We start from the raw sequence: 20,913 nt of genomic DNA on the forward strand, positions 1-20,913 counted from the left end.
AAATGGGTGCCCCTGGCCCAAATGTCAAATTCTGGGCACGACAGTTTAGTAAATTGACAACTATAGAGAGGGTGCAGAGAAGAGTTTAAAAATGGATCAAAAGATAAAGATAAAGAATAAATAAAACTCACCCATGGTGGCATTGATTGCCGTTGATTCGGGAGATTTCGCGCCCTTTTTGTTCACCAGGCGCGCAGGCGCGCTCCGGCCGCCCGCGGTGCGCAGGCGCGCTCCGGCCGCCCGCGGTGCGCAGGCGCGCTCCGGCCGCCCGCGGTGCGCAGGCGCACTCCGGCCGCCCGCGGGGCATGCTCCCTTCTCTTCACGCTGCTGCCCCCATCCAATCGATGCCCGGGGCCAGCGCACCGTCGCCCCCCCCCCCCCCCCCCCCTCCTCTGCACGCCACTGCCTACAGCAAACCTTAGAGTGTGAGAGACAGGAAGGATTTATCCTGGGACACTGTGGAGCTGGAATTTGAGTGGAATTGGAGAGTTTATGACCAGAGAAAAACACAGAGGCAGCAGCAGCAGCCTGGAGCTGAGAGCAGGTTGTCTCCGCCCCGTCCGCTCGCTGCCTTTAAGTTGCTCAGTGCCGCCACCAGAGGCTTCATTTCTCAGCCACTTCACATTGACGGAGAGATTTTGTGCCGAGTCCCGGACATGAGCGAAAGTGCAGCCGCCGAAACGGCTCCTCCAGCCGCCGCCCCAGTCAAGGCTGTCAAGAAGCAGAAGAAGGTGGTTCTCCGGAAGAAACCAGAAGGTCCCGGGCTGGGCGAGCTGATCCACAAGATTGTGGCGGATAGCGGCGATCGCAAGGGGGTTTCCTTACAGGCCATAAAGAAGCAGCTGCGGAGCAAAGGGGTCGATGTGGATAAACGGGGGTCCCAGATCAAGCAAAGTGTCAAGAGGAGTGTGGACAACGGCAGCTTGGCTCAGGTCAAGGGCACGGGCGCCTCCGGCTCCTTCAAGATCGTTAAGAAGACAACCGGGGGGAAAGTGATAAAGACTGGAGCAGGCAAGAAACCTTTAGTGAAGAAAGCAGCAGCCAAGAAATCTCCCAAGAAAGCAGCACCCAAGAAACCCGCAGCCAAGAAATCTCCCAAGAAACCCGTAGCCAAGAAAACTCCCAAGAAACCCGCAGCCAAGAAATCTCCCAAGAAAGCAGCAGCCAAGAAGGCGGCAGCTCCCAAAAAGAGCGCGAAGAAAGCAGCCCCGAAGAAAAGTTCTCCTGTGAAAAAGATCAAGGGCGGAATAAAGCAGACCCAATCGAGGGCCAATTCCAAAGCGAAATCAGTAAAGGCTAAGAAACCAGCAAAGAAGTGAAAGAACGCGAGCAAATTGTAAACCTCTGAACCCAAAGGCTCTTCTCAAAGCCACCCACATCTCTCCGGAAAGAGCTGATCCCCCGACCAATGAATCCCTGTCCCGGTGCTGGGAGCAGATTTCAGATAGAAATGTCAATCCAGTATTGCCGCTCACTCGCTGACATGCTCTGCACCGGGCTTCTCCCCCCACTCTGCACTAAAACACAGGGAAGTTGCTGCCTCTTCCTAACCGGGGAACAGTCACAGTTTGTATTAGTTTCATTATTCACAGATTCATGGGAAGAGTCTGTAAAATACTTCACATGGCGGAGAAATCCCGCCTCACAACTCAAACACTTTATATCAGCTGGAAGGGATGTTAGTAAAATTCCCAACCTGTCTGGGAGAGGAGTTGTGTGGGGATGGAATCGGAGCTGGGGTTGAAATGGGAGCAGATAGGTCGGCTGGTTCTAGAAAGGAGTGGACTGGGCCGGAATATTACTGACATGCCTGGATTTAATAGATCCGCGTTTCTAACTAGCTGCTATATGATGTTGCAGTTTGTCCGTGTTCAGCGCGCTTTTTTCACTTCTGTTTGGAATATAAAATGTGGGTTGGAGCAGGCAGGAGGCGGAGGGTCAAAGACATTTCACTGCTCTGTCTGTCACTCAGTCTGCTCCCCGCCTCTCTCTCTTTCTCAGTCAGGTCGGGGCGGGCTGTATAATAAAGGAAAGTGCAGCAGCTCGTCTCTCATTCAGCAGCGATTTGACTGAAGAAGCATCATGTCTGGCAGAGGGAAAGGAGGCAAAGGACTGGGCAAAGGCGGAGCAAAGCGGCACCGCAAAGTGCTTCGTGATAACATCCAGGGCATCACCAAACCAGCAATCCGCCGCCTGGCCCGCCGTGGCGGGGTCAAGCGCATCTCGGGTTTGATCTATGAGGAGACTCGCGGGGTGCTGAAGGTTTTCCTGGAGAATGTGATCAGGGACGCCGTCACCTACACTGAACACGCCAAGCGCAAGACGGTCACCGCCATGGATGTGGTTTACGCTCTCAAACGTCAGGGCCGCACTCTCTATGGATTCGGCGGCTGAGAAACTCCATTTAACAATTTGACAAAACCCAAAGGCTCTTTTAAGAGCCGCCCAAACCCTCACATTGAGAGCACTGACCTTAGAATGGCAGCAGAATAACCCATGGAGCTGGTTTAGCGAGTCAAACCCTGGAAACCTCTTTCCTATCATTCATTTGTTTTCTCATTAGAAGGCGATATAGATGTGCTGTACAGTCTGAAACAACCTTTCTCCGCAGTCAGCCCTGTAACCGCACATAGTGAACACGGACATTGTAATGACAGCGGGAATTCTGTGCCTGCTCGGTTTTATTCATCTAATCTCGGGTGAGTCCAATCCGAGACAAAAATGGGAGCAGGAATCATTGAGATGTTTTTGATATTCACAACTCGAGATTGATTTTTTTTCGGTTTTCTCAAATATCCGTTCCCTGTCCCTGTGAAATTGGCGGGCTTTTTGAAATTGATGGTTTGTCAGTTGCAGGTCCACCAATCAGGGCCCTGATATCCTTGCCGCCCATCGCTCTTTTCAAACTTGTCCACGGGATCGGGCTGCATCCAATGAGGAGAAGAGGGCGGTCACTATAATGCCTTAAATAGGCAGTGAGAGAGCGGCGCCAGCATTCTCAGCCTCTGCCTTTCACCCAGTTTCACATCATGGCCAGGACCAAGCAGACAGCGCGCAAATCGACTGGAGGCAAAGCTCCTCGCAAACAGCTGGCTACCAAAGCGGCCCGCAAGAGCGCTCCAGCCACGGGCGGAGTGAAGAAGCCTCATCGCTACAGACCCGGCACTGTGGCTCTGAGGGAGATCCGCCGCTACCAGAAATCCACCGAGCTGCTGATCCGCAAACTGCCCTTCCAGCGCCTGGTGCGAGAGATCGCTCAGGACTTCAAGACAGACCTGCGCTTCCAGAGCTCCGCCGTCATGGCCCTGCAGGAGGCCAGCGAGGCTTACCTGGTGGGGCTCTTTGAGGACACCAACCTGTGCGCCATCCACGCCAAGCGAGTCACCATCATGCCCAAAGACATCCAGCTGGCCCGCCGCATCCGCGGGGAACGCGCCTAAAACCCGGCCTCACCAATAATAACAACAACAAAGGCTCTTTTAAGAGGCACCAAGTCTGTCACGAAAGGAGCTTCAACACCCAATCCCTCAGTTGAGATGCGGTCATTTCGAATATAAGCATCGGCAGTGTCTCATTGCATTCCTAAGCTGCAGTGACATTCTCACATACCAGAATTAAGTGCATGGACAACAGATCATTCTTTTACGGAGTGGTGGCTTCTGAAAGAGATCTTAGACTATTAGAGTCGTCCCGGTCCCACTGCTGGTTAAAGGCCGCTAAACTGACAAATAAAAGAGTGGCGACCTCTGGTTAGTCGCACTGATTTTGTAATGAGAGCGGGAATGAATTCTGAAACCCCGCAGACCCATTGCACATAAACGGTCAGTTTCAGAAAGCCAGCACGCTAATAACAGCCGCCCTCCGGTAATACCAACAACACGGGAAGCTCATTCCAGCCTGAAGCCTCAGGGAAATTCTCACAAACACGGCACTAAGCGGATTGAGAACAGCTCACCCTTTTTCAGATAAAGTGAGAGGCTCTGAAAGTGACCAATCAGATATCTGTTTGAAGCACCAATCAGGAGGATCCACGGTGCTGAGGGCGGAAAGTTTGGGCGGCAAATGTTCAGAATCCAACTGAATATTTATTTCAAAGCATAAAAGAGCGCGAAAATATAAAACAGAAAATTTAAGTGGGACCTTAAAAATGTGTCTAAATCATTGAAATTTGAGTATGAGATTGTTGGCTTCTCTCTCTTTGACGAGTCTACAGTTTCCCTTTATCTGTCAGTTTCCGATTTGGGGATTTCTTTGTAACTGACGAACCCAAAACAAATTAAAGCAAATAATGCGGATGCTGCAAATGTGAATTAAAGAGAAAATGCTGGAGAAACTCAGCATGTCTGTGAGTACCCGTGGAAAAGTTTCGGATTTGCAGAAGGGGCATTTAGATCCGAAACTGTTCCCACAGATTTTTACAACTTGGATTCGAATCGAGTTTAATCTAGCTGCTGTTTAAAACGCTATCAGCCGCAGACAGAATGTTTAATTTATAGCCAGCTGCAAATATTATGAAAAAGACCCATATTGTAGACTACTTTAGTGCTAAAAGTGGAGTGAGCAGTTTGGAGCTAGTGTCAGTGTTGAAATGTAGTTCTCCCACACCACTAATGTGCTCCAACATAAATCGGAAGGGAGATTTTTTCGAATCCCGAACACAAATTGAAAGGGAAGTTTTGGAGATCTATTCTCTCTCCAAAGCTAGCGACAGATACCGAATATGAACAAGTCAGAAACCAAAGACACAGTGTCTCCGAGCGGTCACTAAATGATGGGATTTATTATCAAGGCACGAAGGTCGACCAGGCGATACCTGGACATCACCCAGAATGTTAATTCCTGTCAAACCCTATTTGAACGGATTTGGCTATTCCTAATAGAAATAAACTAATAATAGTTTAAAGTATGATGGTTTGGCTGCTTTCCAGAAATTGTGGGTGGCTCTTAAAAGAGCCGTTGGGTTTTGGACGAGTTTGAGAACAGTTTTACTTGGAGCTGGTGTACTTGGTGACCGCCTTTGTCCCTTCCGACACGGCGTGCTTGGCCAGTTCCCCGGGCAGCAGCAGGCGCACGGCGGTCTGGATCTCCCGGGAGCTGATGGTGTGGCGCTTGTTGTAATGGGCCAGGCGGGAAGCCTCACCCGCGATACGCTCGAAAATATCGCTGACGAACGAGTTCATGATGCTCATGGCCTTGGAGGAGATGCCGGTGTCGGGGTGAACCTGCTTCATCACTTTGTAGATGTAGATGGAGTAACTCTCCTTCCTCGACCTTCGCCGCTTCTTGCCGCCCTTTACTGGGATCTTCTTCTGGGTTTTCTTAGCGCCCTTCTTGGGAACTGGAGCTTTTTTGTCATCAACCATAGTGACAGCAAACTGCAGACACACAATAACTGGGAACTGCCAGATAACTGCCCTTTTATAGACTAACTCAGTGAACTATGTTAATGAAGGATGGGAGAGAGACCAAGTCACCAATGGTGAATTTAGAATGCTGTGACGTTTATGTGCATCTGATTGGTTGTTTCAGGCAGCCAATTACAGCAACTGCCCCGCCCATCCATAAACTCTGTAGCCAATCAGGTTGCCCCTAATTGACACATTGCTCTGACTCTGGGCCTCCCTCTGCCGGCAGCAGCACATTCTCTCTGCTGGTAATAACATGATGTGGAGATGCCGGCGTTGGACTGGGGTGAGCACAGTAAGAAGTCTTACAACACCAGGTTAAAGTCCAACAGGTTTGTTTCAAACACGAGCTTTCGGAGCACGGCTCCTTCTTCAGGTGAATGAGGATTCTTCACCTGAAGAAGGAGCCGTGCTCCGAAAGCTCGTGGTAATAACACGTCACTCTCCAGGGGCTGTCCCGCGCATGCGTGCCCACTCAGCCCGATCAGGCAGTGCGCAGGCGCGGCCCTCAGCGTCCGGACCGCCTCCTCATGACGTCACCGGGCTGTCCAGGGGCAGCTTCTTTGAAGCAACACCAGGTTGAACCGGCGCTGGAGAGCAGATCCTCCATTTTGTAGCTGGCAGCTGGGAAGAATTGAAAATGGATGGTTTTGTAATAAAGAAGAGAGGGTCAGAGACACAAACAGGCCCGGATCTCACAACTAAATCTGTGGGAGAGTCGCCCAGGGGAGTGACAGCAACACAAAGCAGAGCTGGTGTCAGCTCCACGGCCTCTGCTCAACAACCCATTCAGAAGGAGCTGAAATCAGGAACACAGCAGAATAAAGGGGATATTTGAAGGTATGTCTTTATAAATTGTGCCAATGCAAATCAGGATTCCCTCCGGCTGATTTATTTGGAGATGAGACGTGGATGCTCTCTCTGTCTTACCTTGCAGACATCTTTTCAATTCTAAACACACTGAACCTCAAATTGCAAGGAAAGGAGGAGGATTGCTTTTGGCGTTGTGAAGAAATTGATGCTTTCCAGAAGTAATTGAATGTTAGGCAACTGCGAGTAGAAAGCCAAACCTCCTACATGTTCCCCATGCTGTAAAGACATATCAAAGGAAATAGTTAGTAAAGGAACTGTCGATCGACTGGATGCACTGATCAACAGTTTTTATCGCTTTTTTCCAGAGGAGAAGTTTCAGATTTTGAGAGAGAATTGGTTGGTGAAAACTCCCTTTGAGTTCGAGACCCCGGACTCAATTACAAACTGATAGCTGACTCCAAATGTACAAACTGAGCTTCTGCACCTCACCTGTGACAGCACATAAAAAATATGCAACAACCCCATGAGGTTTTCAGAATTCTGGCGTCACGTCTAGGAGGAGTATCCAGTGCTGAGTAAAACAAGCATTCTGTTGCTATTACACATCACAAGGATCTACATGTTAACGGTTTGGATTTTCATCCTCAAAAGGATGAAGACAGCACAAAGGAACCAGTTGAACTCTGCACCTGATACACGCGCTGCCCTCTCCACATCTGAACCTGATTGAAGTGTGAGCATAAGGACCAAGCAAGCTCACCTGCTGCATTAAAGGTAAGAGAACATAGTGGGTCGTGGAGGTCAGCTGGAGTGGGTCCCAAAAGACGGACGGTTGGTTAAAATGGGTCGCAGGTATAAAGCAGTTTAAACGTACTGCTCTGTAAAATACTACTGATTCAGTTCATCCATTTTCCTTCATTTACCATGAATAACTGATCTAATGTCATTGATGTAGTACATATGTTACAGATAAGAACATTTATAACTTAATCAGAATGGTAAAGGCAGTTTCAGACATCAGGACGAGACCAGGTCTCATGCTACAAGAAGAGACCTAAGCAATGACATATTATAAGAATTATTATTGGTAAACATGCAGTTACTGCAGAAATATTTTAAAATCCAGGTTTGGCAGTATGTCATGGTGCGCGTTACAGAGAAAGTGCTGCAAGCTGCTCAGAACTGGATTATTAGAACTGTACAGCACAGGACAGGCCCTTTGGCCCTCCATGTTGTGCCAAGCAATGATCACCCTACTCAAGCCCACGTATCCACCCTATACCAGTAACCCAACAACCCCCATTAACCTTATTTTTTAGGACACTAAGGGCAATTTAGCCTGGCCAATCCACCTAACCCGCACATCTTTGGACTGTGGGAGGAAACCGGAGCACCCGGAGGAAACCCACGCACACACGGGGAGGACGTGCAGACTCCGCACAGACAATGACCCAGCCGGGAATCGAACCTGGGAGCCTGGAGCTGTGAAGCATTGATGCTAACCACCATGCTACCGTGCTGCCTTCTGGATGCTAACTATTCAAGTGGAGACTGGAGAAGCTTTCAACTGGAGCTGAGTTCATAGATTTCATAGAATCTACAGTGCAGAAGGCGGCCATTCTGCCCATCGAGTCTGCAACGGCCCATGGAAAGAGCATACTAATAATAATAGCTTATTGTCACAAGTAGGCTTCAATGAAGTTACTGTGAAAAGCCCCAGTCGCCAGATTCCGGCGCCTGTTCGGGGAGGCTGGTACGGGAATTGAACCCGCGCTGCTGGCCTTGTTCTGCATTACAAGCCAGCTGCTTAGCCCACTGTGCTAAACCAGCCCTCCCAACTACCTAAGCCCACACCTCAACCCTATCCCCACACCACCCTCTCCCCGGAAACCTTCCCTCACCTTTTTTGGACACTAAGGAAAATTTAGCATAGCCAATCCACATAACCTGCACATCTTTGGACCGTGGGAAGAATCCGGAGCACCCGGAGGAAACATGGGGAGAACGTGTAGACTCAGCTAACTGTGTAAACCAGCGGAGTGTTCAAATCATATTCAGTTACAAATTGGAAACCAGGGGAGTGAGTAAATCGGTGGTGTGGGTAAACCAGGGAGTGTGGAAATCAGGAGAGAGAGGAGTTGAACACGTGGCTACAGGGATGGTGCAGGAGGGAGGGTTTTGGTTTCCTGGATAATTGGGGCTCATTCTGGGGTAGGTGGGACCTCTACAAACAGGATGGTCTTCATCTGAACCAGAGGGGTGCCAATATCCTGGGGGGGAGATTTGCTAGTGCTCTTTGGGGGGGGGGGGGGGGGTTTAACAGATTCAGCAGGGGGATGGGAACCTAAATTGTAGTCCCAGTGTACAGGATGTTGAGAGTAGCGAGGTCAGGGATAGGGTTAAAAGTTCGAAAGAGGGCACCGGCAAGCAAGATGCTGGTTCGAAGTGTGTCTACTTCAACGCCAGGAGCATCCGGAATAAGGTGGGTGAGCTTGCAGCATGGGTTGGTACCTGGGATCTCGATGTTGTGGCGATTTCGTAGACATGGGTAGAGCAGGGACAGGAATGGTTGTTGCAGGTTCCAGGATTTAGATGTTTCTGTAAAAACAGAGAAGTTGGTAAAAGAGGTGGGGATGTGGCATTGTTAATCAAGGAAAGTATTACTGCGGCAAAAAGGACGTTTGAGGACTCGTCTACTGAGGTAGTATGGGCCGAGGTTAGGAACAGGAGAGGAGAGGTCACCCTGTCAAGAGTTGTCTATAGACCTCTGAATAGTTCCAGAGATATAGAGGAAAGGATAGCAAAGATGAATCTCGACAGGAGCTAGAGTAACAGGTTAGATGTTATGGGGGACTTTAATTTTCCAGATATTGACTGGAAATACTATAGTTTGAGTACTATAGATGGGTCAGTTTTTGTGCAGTGTGTGCAGGAGGGTTTTCTGACACAGTATGTAGACAGGCCAACAAGGGGCAATGCCACATTGGATTTGGTACTGGATAATAACCCGGCCAGGTGTTAGATTTAGATGTAGGTGAGCACTTTGGTGATAGTGATCACAGTTCGGTTATTTTTACTTTAGCGATGGGCAGGGATAGGTATATACCGCAAGGCAAGAATTATAGCTGGGGGAATGGCAATTATGATGCTATTCGGCAAGATTTTGGATGTATAGGATGGGAAGGAAACTGCAGGGGTTGGGTACAATCGAAATGTGGAGCTTTTTCTAGGAACAGCTACTGCGTGTCCTTGATAAGTATGTACCTGTCAGGCAGGGAGGAAGTTGTCGAGCAAGGGAACCGTGGTTTACTAAGGAAGTTGAAGCAATTGTCAAGAGGAAGTAGAAGGCTTATGTTAGGATGAGACATGAAGGCTCAGTTAGGGCACTTGAGAGTTACAAGTTAGCCAGTAAGGACCTAAAGGGAGAGTTAAGAAGAGCGAGGAGAGGACACGAAAAGTCATTGGCGGATAGGATCAAGGAAAACCCTAAGGCTTTCTATAGGTATATCAGGAACAAAAGAATGACGAGAGTAAGATTAGGGCCAATCAAGGATAGTAGTGGAAAGTTGTGTGTAGAATCAGAGGAGATAGGGGAAGCATAAAATGGATATTTTCATCAGTGTTTACACTGGAGAAAGACAATGTTGTCGAGGAGAATACTCAGGTTCAGTCGACCAGGCTAGATGGAATTGAGGTTCAAAAGGAGGAGGTGTTATCAATTTTGGAAAATGTCAAAATAGATAAGTCCCCTGGGCCAGATGGGATTTATCCTAGGATTCTCTGGGAAGGCAGGGAGGAGATTGCAGAGCCTTTGTCCTTGATCTTTATGTCGTCTTTGTCGACAGGAATAGTGCCGGAAGACTGGAGGATAGCAAATGTTGCCCCTTGTTCAAGAAAGGGAGTAGAGACAACCCTGGTAATTATAGACTTGTGAGCCTTACTTCGGTTGTGGGTAAAATGTTGGAGAAGGTTATAAGAGATAGGGTTTATAATCATCTTGAAAAGAACAAGTTGATTAGCGATAGTCAACACGGTTTTGTGAAGAGTAGGTCATGCCTCACAAACCTTATTGAGTTTTTTGAGAAGGTGACCAAACAGGTGGATGAGGGTAAATTGGTTGATGTTGTGTATATGGATTTCAGTAAGGCGTTTGATAAGGTTCCCCACGGTAGGCTATTGCAGAAAATAAGGAAGTATGGGATTGAAGGTGATTTAGCGGTTTGGATCAGTAATTGGCTAGCTGAAAGAAGACAGAGGGTGGTGGTTGATGGCAAATGTTCATCCTGGAGTTCAGTTACTAGTGGTGTACCGCAAGGATCTGTTTTGGGGCCACTGCTGTTTGTCATTTTTATAAATGACCTGGAAGACCACGTATCCACCCTATACCCGTAACCCAACAACCCCCCCTTAACCTTACTTTTTAGGACACTACGGGCAATTTAGCACGGCCAATCCACCTAACCCGCACATCTTTGGACTGTGGGAGGAAACCGGAGCACCCGGAGGAAACCCACGCACACAGGGGGAGGACGTGCAGACTCCACACAGACAGTGACCCAGCCGGGAATCGAACCTGGGACCCTGGAGCTGTGAAGCATTGATGCTAACCACCATGCTACCCTGCTGCCCCAGAAGGATGGGTTAGTAAATTTGCAGATGACACGAAGGTTGGTGGAGTTGTGGATAGTGCTGAAGGATGTTATAGGATACAGAGGGACATAGATAAGCTGCAGAGCTGGGCTGAGAGTTGGCAGATGGAGTTTAATGCGGAAAAGTGTGAGGTGGTTCACTTTGGAAGGAGTAACAGGAATGCAGAGTACTGGGCTAATGGCAAGATTCTTCGTAGTGTAGATGAACAGAGAGATCTCAGCATCCAGGTACATAAATCCCTGAAAGTTGCCACCCAGGTTAGTAGGGCTGTTAAGAAGGCATATGGTGTGCTAACCTTTATCAGTAGGGGGATTGAGTTTCGGAACCACAAGGTCATGCTGCAGCTGTACATAACTCTGGTGCGGCCGCTCCTGGAGTACTGCGTGCAGTTCTGGTCACCACATTATAGGAAGGATGTAGAAGCTTTGGAAAGGGGTCAGAGGACATTTACTAGGATGTTGCCTGGTATGGAGGGAAGGTCTTACGAGGAAAGGCTCAGGGACTTGAGGTTGTTTTCGTTAGAGAGGAGAAGGCTGAGAGGTGACTTAATAGAGACATATAAGATAGTCAGAGGGTTAGATAGGGTGGACAGTGAGAGTCTTTTTCCTTGGTGATGACCAACACGAGGGGACATAGCTCTAAATTGAGGGGTGGTAGATATAGGACAGATGTCAGAGGCAGTTTCTTTACTCAGAGAGTAGTAGGGGTGTGGAACGCCCTGCCTGCAACAGTAGTAGACTCGCCAACTTTAAGGGCATTTAAGTGGTCACTGGATAGACATATGGATGAAAATGGAATAGTGTAGGTCAGATAGGCTTCAGATGGTTTCTCAGGTCGGCACAACATCTAGGGCCGAAGGGCCTCTACTGCGCTGTAATGTTCTATGTTCTAATCTTTCCCAAGGTGGAGGGGTGTTGCACGTTTTACTTGAGTGTATTACGCGTTTATTGGAGTGTATTAACACGCCTCCGTTTAAAGGCCGTGTGCTTAACACTGCTACACCTCTGTGTGTGTATTTTCAGCTCGGAGTCGCCAGGTGCCGTATATAGACACCTCACAAGTATTTCAAGGTCAGGTTCAAAGTAATAAAACTATACACCGATCAGTAAGTTCAAACGATCAATATTTATTATACAAATATAATAAATACGCATGCACATGCTAAAGACTAATACTTATTTCTACTATTAAACGACTAAATACTTATCTAAGTAGGAACCAGCAAGGTCAGGGGACAAGGCCTTTGTTCCTTTCTGGGCTGCACCTTCTGTTCACTAATAGTCGAATACTGTATAAGTAATGCCGGGTTCACGTAGCGAGCGTCGTTTTGGCACTTACTGAACGATGGCTGGTGCTCAACGGCTGGTGATGGGAGACAGGATCAACGGCTGGAGTCGGAGTCAGGATACAACAGCAGATCTGGGCCGGAGTCAAAACAGCAGTCCAAGCCGGAGCACAAAAACAGACAGAACCATGTGCGGGGTCTATCTTTATAGGGCCCCCAACGTCCGTGCCTTTTCGGGGCGGGCCTTTACCTGCCATGTATCGATTGGGTTATTTCCCAATCGATATCTTACAAATCCCCCAATCTGAGGGTCTCTTCTCGATGGGTGGGGCGGTCTCTAGGGTCTTTTGTGATGGATACTTCTGGTGCCGTTTCGTCTGGGCGTCCACTCAAAGTATCCATTCAAACCCAAATGTTGCTATTGTGTGTGCCCAGATCTGGATCGCCTCATTACTATGCAAAGCGTTTTGCTATTTGCACCTTTGGTTGAGATCTTCCACCTGGCCATAAACTAGTTTTGCTACGTGCAGAATGCTAATTAGCCTTTGCAGACTGCTTGTCCTGGCTAAGACTGTTTTCTCCCTACAGTCTTAGCAGTTCTCCATTTTGTTAGCCCAGTGTCCATCTTAGGTGGCTACAAGGGGTCAGTCACCCGGGGGCATAGATTTAAGGTGCATGGAGAAAAGTTTACAGAGGATGTGCGAGGCAGGTTTGTTACGCAGACAGTGGTGAGAGCAAGGACCGCGTTGCCAGGGGAGGTTGTAGAAGCAGATACATTACGGCGGTCAACAGTCATCTTGACAAACACATGGATAGGATGGGTATAGAGGGATACGGCACAAGGAAGTGCTGAGGGTTTTGGCAAAGGTTGGTATCATGACCTGTACAGGTTTGGAGGGCCGAAGGTACGGCTCCTGTGCTGTATTGTTATTTGTTTGAGAGATGCAGTGGTATTTGTCCAGGTTCATCCCGAGCAGCTCTGTGATACAGGACCCTGTGCTCTCCAGGCTATTCCCAGGGACACACACTGAGACAAACATCAACTGCTGCTGGAGGATCATAAACTCTGTGTATAACTCACTTTGATCTGCCCGAAACCTGTTGAACTTCCAGGGTAAAGAATTGTCCTTGACTGAGTGTTGCAGACCGGCACATTCCAATGTCCAGGACGATATGCTGAGGGACGCACTCAGGTTTGGGGTACCCAGCATCAAGGCTCAATGGGGAAAGGCCACTCTGTAAGTTCTTCCAGCAAATGTCCACCGAGGGGCTGGTAACCGGGTAAAACCCCCCGGTCTGTGTGATTAACACCAAAGAGGGGCTGGTAACTGTGTAAAACTCCCGGTCTGTGTAATTAACACTAAAGAGGGGCTGGTAACTGTGTAAACCCCCCGGTCTGTGTGATTAACACTAAAGAGGGGCTGGTAACTGTGTAAAACCCCCGGTCTGTGTAATTAACACTAAAGAGGGGCTGGTAACTGTGTAAACCCCCTGGTCTGTGTGATTAATACTAAAGAGGGGCTGGTAACTGTGTAAACCCCCCGGTCTGTGTGATTAATACTAAAGAGGGGCTGGTAACTGTGTAAACCCCCCGGTCTGTGTGATTAATACTAAAGAGGGGCTGGTAACTGTGTAAACCCCCCGGTCTGTGTGATTAATACTAAAGAGGGGCTGGTAACTGTGTAAAACTCCCAGTCTGTGTGATTAATACTAAAGAGGGGCTGGTAACTGTGTAAACCCCCCGGTCTGTGTGATTAATACTAAAGAGGGGCTGGTAACTGTGTAAACCCCCTGGTCTGTGTGATTAATACTAAAGAGGGGCTGGTAACTGTGTAAACCCCCCGGTCTGTGTGATTAATACTAAAGAGGGGCTGGTAACTGTGTAAACCCCCTGGTCTGTGTGATTAATACTAAAGAGGGGCTGGTAACTGTGTAAACCCCCCGGTCTGTGTGATTAATACTAAAGAGGGGCTGGTAACTGTGTAAACCCCCCGGTCTGTGTGATTAATACTAAAGAGGGGCTGGTAACTGTGTAAAACTCCCAGTCTGTGTGATTAATACTAAAGAGGGGCTGGTAACTGTGTAAACCCCCCGGTCTGTGTGATTAATACTAAAGAGGGGCTGGTAACTGTGTAAAACTCCCGGTCTGTGTGATTAATACTAAAGAGGGGCTGGTAACTGTGTAAACCCCCCGGTCTGTGTGATTAATACTAAAGAGGGGCTGGTAACTGTGTAAAACTCCCAGTCTGTGTGATTAATACTAAAGAGGGGCTGGTAACTGTGTAAAACCCCCCCGGTCTGGGTCATTAACACTAAAGAGGGGCTGGTTAGGTTTAGTAACTGAGCCGGTAATTGAGTAAAACCCTGAGGCACAGCGCCAGGATCCCAGGTTCGATTCCCCGCTGGGTCACTGTCTGTGCGGAGTCTGCAGATTCTCCCCGTGTCTGCGTGGGTTTCCTCCGGGTGCTCTGGTTTCCTCCCACAGTCCAAAGACATGTGACATAGGTGGGTTGGCCATGCTCAATTGCCCTCAGTGCTCAAAAAGTTTTGGGAGAAGTAATTGGGTTAAGGGGCTAAGTTTGAAGTGAAAGCTTAAGTGTGTCGATGCAGACTCTGTGGGCCGAATGGCCTCCTTCCACACTGTATGTTCCATGTTAAACACACTGTGATGAATGAAAATGAAAATCGCTTAATGTCACAAGTAGGCTTCAATGAAGTTACTGTGAACAGCTCCAGTCACCACATTCCAGGCCTGTTCGGGAAGGCTGGTACGGGAATTGAACCGTGCTGTTGGCCTGCTTTAAAAGTCAGCTCTTTAGCCCTGGACTAAACAAGCCACTGATTAACAATAAAGTGGGGATGATAACTTTGTACTTAATAAGGGGCTCAGGGGTTATGGGGAGAAGGCAGGAGAATGGGGATGAGAAAATATCAGCCATGATTGAATGGCGGAGCAGACTCGATGGGCCGAGTGGCCTAATTCTGCTCCTGTGCCTTATGGTCTGTGTGATTAACACTAAAGTGGGGCTGGTCACTGTGTAAAACCCCCCGGTCTGTGTGATTAACACTGAATGTTTAAAATTATTGAAGCTTCACAGAGTGGAACATGACCAATGTAAATATTTTGAGAAGAATTGTAATGTGAATATTGAAATGTGTGTAATGTCCTCATTATCCAATTGAAGAAATTCAAATAAATCTGGACCTCTGGAGAAAATGTAAATATTATTGTGTGATACGATATTATTTTGATGGCAATTTGAAATGTTTGACAATGTTTATTTCAAGGGATTTTATAAATGAAGTATATTTTTGAAAATAAATTGTTTGCTTCTCTGAAAAATGAAGTCAGTCAGTGGAATGGTGGTTTGTAGAAAGTGTGAGTTTGAGGGGCTGAATGGCAGTGTAATAACAAACAGGCTGCAGGCAATGGCTGCAAATTGAATATCTCATTGGGACAAACACACAGCTACAAAGGTGATTGGTTGAGCCCTGGGCCACTTGCACACACACACACACAGTCCCCCCAACATGGGCTCTGTCGGAGGTTTTGCTCCAAATGTGATGACTGTGAAATGGGGAATATTCCCATTGATTCTCAATGTTGGATTGCTGCGCGGATCTGCGCATGCCCGGGGTAGCCCCGCCCCCTGCTAGTCGTCACTCTGAAAGTGAGAGCGCATGCGCAGTCCCTTCTGCGCAGGAAACAGCGTTCTCATTGCAGCAGCACATCCATTTGGGAGTGTGAGCAAAGAGGCTCAGAGATCATTACTGACTCGGGGGGAGTTCAGGGAGAACCGGGGGCTGTTTGCAAGAGGCGCAGCGGGAGCCCCATCTTGTTCCGGGACTTGGAGTGAGCGGGGGGAAGGGAGAGCTCTTTCTGGGCCTGGCTTATTGTCTGATTCTGGGGCAGGATTTGCACAGTATTTTCTTTATTTTACTAATTATCAGTTGAAAGATTTGATTGATCTATCATTGGCCTCATCTGACCCTGATTTACAAGAGATTTGTTTTCTTCCCCCTCGTTCAACAGATGAAGAGATGATTTCCAAGATGATGATTCCTCAGCAGCATGAATGTGCCGCCGTCTCCTTCTAACTGACAGTAAGTACAATATTAATCCAACATTGCAGAGACACAGACACAACATCAGCTCCACCGTCACAGGGAACAGAAGCAGTCACACTTACATTGAGCTCAACTCCCAGATAAACATGTCCAATCCAACAGTCCAATTGAAGAAATTCAAGTAAATCTGGACCTCTGGAGAAAATGTAAATATTATTTGCAGATACACGAGAGGACAGGCGGGATAATTTTCCACAATTCACCCCTACTCTCTGATGGAATGTTGGATCAACTTTTGATAACAGTATTTCATCTGTAAAGTAATCAGTATAGTATTAATTAGGCTATAGATTCAGTAATCAATGTGCAAGTATCCATTTGCACTAGTTTGTAACTTTCTTAGTTTAAAATATATCAGAAGCAAAGCTCTTGAACAAGGCATTAACAGAAAAATTATACATTTAAATAGTTGTCCAAAAGGACAATTATCAGATTGTAAGGCCGTCCTTTCATCTCACAAGTTGTGAACCTTTGGTCCAAGTAAAAGGTCGGATAGTACAGCTGATAGAAAAGTGCCAAATTAATCATAAACTTCTACCAAGACACCTCCCAAAACAAAATATTAAATTCCAATCCAAATATCTCGCACAATCTCAGATATAACGGTACTGTGTGATTTTCATGAAACAGATATGGAAATAGATCATTTAACATATCAATGTTGTCACTAAAAGTAATAATGGTAGATCAATACTGAACAAAATGTTCACCATTAAATCACAAAACAGATATTGACAAAAGTACAGAAAACACAATAAAATCACGCACATCAGAGAGGTGGACAGATAGAGATTAAACGCAGAATCCCATAACAGAGATAGACAGCTACAAATGCAAGCATACGGAACAGAGGCAAGAGTTACAGAATCAAATTGATTTTTCCCGAAGTCTTGACCCATAACAGAGATAGACCGCTAGTGGAAAACACACTCTCACACATTCAGACACCAACAACTGCACAGGAGGCAGTAAAATATGCCATACATCATGCACAGACAGTGAGGGTAAAACACTCACATTCTCTGTCACAGTATGCAGTAAATATACATTATCTATCACAGAGAGACAGTGAGGGTAAAACATACTCACATTTTACATGCACGTGCTCACTCACAAGTAACTTAGTAGGAAGCACTGAATATGAATTTTATATCACAGAGTCTGAGGGTGAAACACACTCACTCTCACAGCAATAACTGAGCATTGAGCAGTAAAATATATGCCCTGTATAGCACAGAGTAACAGTGAGGTTTATACACACTCACTCACACTCTGACTCTCATACACCCTCTCACGGAAAGCCAAGCACTGCCTCTCCCACACATACTCACAAATCAATAACATATTAATTATATATCAGAGAGAGACTGTGAGTTTAATACTCACTCACTCACACTCTCTCACACACACACTCTCCCTCTCTCACACGCACACCAGTCACTGAGCAGTAATCAATTATTATGTGATATATATCACAGAGATACAGTGAGAGTAAAACATGCACTCACTCTCTTCACTCACACTCACTCACACTCACTCAGACAGTCACACAGCAGTAACTGAGCAGTAAGCTGTAAAATATGTGTTATACATCATAGAGAGACAGTGAAACAGAGGGTAAAACACACACTCACACCGTCTCTCAAACACTGTCTCACATTTCCCTGAGAAATAAGCAGTAAAATATTTGTTATATATTGCAGAGAACAGTGAGGGTAAAACATGCGCAAACACACAGACACACACACTCTCTCTCTCTCTCTCACACTCTCTCTCATAGAAACCCTACAGTGCAAAAAGAAGCCATTCAACCCATCGAGTCTGCATTGACCCTCTGAATGAGCATGCTACCTAAGACCAATCTCCCACCTTCTCCTTGTAACCCCACCAAGGGATAGTTGAGCATATCGATCCCACCTGACTTGCACATTTTTTGGACTGTGGGAAGAAACTGGAGCACCTGGAGGGAACCCAAACAGACGCGGGGAGAATGTACAAACTCCGCACAGACAGTTGCCTGAGGTCAGAATCAAACGCGGGTCTCTGGCGCTGTGCCACCCTGCTGCCCATCAGGGTGCCACCCTGCTGCACATCCACTTTTCACCCTATTGCTCCCACACACACTCACCATCCCTCACACATACTCACAGACTCTCTCTCTCTCTGATACACTCACAGACTCTCTCTCTCTCACACACACTCACAGACTCTCTCTCTCACACACACTCAGACTCTCTCTCTCTCTCTCAGACACACTCAGACTCTCTCTCTCTCTCTCTCAGACACACTCAGACTCTCTCTCTCTCAGACACACTCAGACTCTCTCTCTCTCACACTCAGACTCTCTCTCACACACACACTCACAGACTCACTCTCTCTCAGACACACTCAGACTCTCTCTCTCTCTCTCAGACTCTCTCTCTCTCAGACACACTCAGACTCTCTCTCTCTCTCTCAGACACACTCAGACTCTCTCTCTCTCACACTCAGACTCTCTCTCACACACACTCACAGACTCACTCTCTCTCACACACACTCAGACTCTCTCTCTCTCTCTCTCACACACTCACAGACTCACTCTCTCTCACACACACTCAGACTCTCTCTCTCTCTCTCTCACACACACTCACAGACTCTCTCTCTCACACACACTCAGACTCTCTCTCTCTCAGACACACTCAGACTCTCTCTCTCTCACACACACTCAGACTCTCTCTCTCTCTCAGACACACTCAGACTCTCTCTCTCTCACACTCAGACTCTCTCTCACACACACACTCACAGACTCACTCTCTCTCACACACACTCAGACTCTCTCTCTCTCTCTCTCACACACACTAACAGACTCTCTCTCACACACTCACAGACTCTCTCTCACACACATTCACAGACTCTCACGTGCACTCAGTCACTCTCACTCACATACATTCCAGTCACAGAGCAGTAAGCAGTTAAATATGTGTTATCTGTCACAGATACATAGTGAGGGTAAAACTCACACACATACCAGTAAGAACAAAATATGTGTTATATATCAAAGAGAGACAGTGAGGGAAAATACACACACACTCTCACACAGACACAATCTCTCATACACACGCACACACCAGTAACAGAAGCGATCACTAAAATATGTGTTGTATATCAAAGACAGTGAGGGGAAAACTGACAACTAAACTCACTCACACACACTCTCTCTAACTCATTCACACAACAATACCTGAGCAGTAAAATATGTTATATGTCATAGAAACATTGAGCATAAATCTCACTCACACACACTCACTGACCAGTAAATGAGCAGTGAACAGTAAAATATATGTTCCATATCACAAGAGATATTGAGGGTCAAACGCACACTCATGCACACACCAGTAACTGAGTAGTACAATAATCATTAAATATCAACTATCTCTCTCTCTCTCACACACACCCATTCAATCTCAAACACCAGTATCTGAGCAGTAAGCATTAAAATATGTGATATGTATCATGGAGAGACATTAAGGGTAAAACGCGCACACTCTCTCACACGCCAGTAACTGAACAGTAAGAATAAACACACACACTCACTACTCACTAATATATTAGGTGGATTGGCCATGCTAAATTGCCCGCAGTGTCCTAAAAAGTAAGGTGAAGCGGGGGGGGGGGGGTTGTTGGGTTACGGGTATAGGGTGGATACATGGGTTTGAGTAGGGTGATCATTGCTCGGCACAACATCAAGGGCCGAAGGGCCTGTTCTGTGCTGTACTGTTCTATTGTGCAGGAATCTGAAACACTCATGTAATAATCTTTATTGTCACAAGTAGGCTTTCATGAACACTGCAATGAAGTTCCTGTGAAAATCCCCTCGTCACCACATTCTGGCGCCTGTTTGGGTACAGGGAGGGAGAATTCAGAATGTCCAAATTACCTAACAGCACATCTTTTGGGACTGTCTATCAATGAGTGTGTATGGTAACCTTACTGTCTCTCTGTGATATATAATGAATATTCTTGTGCTTTCTGCTCAGTTACTGGTGTGTGTGTGTGTGTGTGTGAGAGATAGGGAGGGTTGAGTGTGTGTCTTTACCCTCACTGTCTCTCTTTGCTATGTAATTCATATTTTATTCTCTCACACAAATTCTCTCTCACACACACTCGTACACTATCTCATTCACACACACACCAGTAACTGAACGGTAAAATATGCATTATATATCGCAGAGAGACAGTGAGGGTAAAACACACATTCACACACTATTTCCCTGGCAAACACTAACTCTCACACACACTCACTGATGCACCATCAATTGCACGCGAGGCGAGTGATTTACCAATGTCAGGCTTTAATTAACTAGAACACAGCCTGGCGATCGTCTACAGTGGAAAAGGCCGATCGTCAGGCTTCTGAGCATTTATACCTCGTTGATAGAGGCGTGGTTAACTCAGCCTCTCGGCCAATCGGTCGAGAGGCACATGACCGACCAGGGCCAATGGTAAGCCGACGTTCTGGCCCAATGGCAGACGAGTATGCAGATCATATCATCACATTCACCCCTTACGGAGAAGGAAGGCGGGGGGGGGGTGTGTGAACGAGACCCGGGGTGGGGGGGGGGAAGAACTGATGATATGAGTAGCCGTCGGGAG

At 47.1% G+C, this 20,913-nt stretch overlaps 4 protein-coding genes across 4 annotated transcripts in view; 2 read left to right on the forward strand and 2 right to left on the reverse strand.

The window, feature by feature from the left end:
* Nucleotides 1–2,412, forward strand: part of LOC119958909 (histone H4) — a 34,677-nt gene extending 32,265 nt beyond the window's left edge. Inside the window, exon 3 of the mRNA XM_038787434.1 lies at nt 2,002–2,412. Coding sequence (XP_038643362.1) covers nt 2,083–2,394 — 312 coding nt within the window. The 5' untranslated portion in view covers nt 2,002–2,082 and the 3' untranslated portion in view covers nt 2,395–2,412. The remainder of the gene's footprint in view (nt 1–2,001) is intronic.
* Nucleotides 1–20,913, reverse strand: part of LOC119958895 (histone H2B 1/2-like) — a 177,380-nt gene that overhangs the window by 68,950 nt on the left and 87,517 nt on the right. The window lies entirely within an intron of this gene.
* On the forward strand, nt 625–1,347 carry LOC119958877 (histone H1-like). The gene has a single exon (XM_038787391.1). The coding sequence runs from the start codon at nt 657–659 to the stop codon at nt 1,317–1,319; it is 663 nt and encodes a 220-aa protein (XP_038643319.1). The 5' UTR covers nt 625–656; the 3' UTR covers nt 1,320–1,347.
* On the reverse strand, nt 4,841–5,378 carry LOC119958905 (histone H2B 1.2-like). The gene has a single exon (XM_038787431.1). The coding sequence runs from the start codon at nt 5,361–5,363 to the stop codon at nt 4,986–4,988; it is 378 nt and encodes a 125-aa protein (XP_038643359.1). The 5' UTR covers nt 5,364–5,378; the 3' UTR covers nt 4,841–4,985.

This window comes from Scyliorhinus canicula, chromosome 31 (genome assembly GCF_902713615.1).
Source record: "Scyliorhinus canicula chromosome 31, sScyCan1.1, whole genome shotgun sequence".
NCBI lineage: Eukaryota > Metazoa > Chordata > Chondrichthyes > Carcharhiniformes > Scyliorhinidae > Scyliorhinus > Scyliorhinus canicula.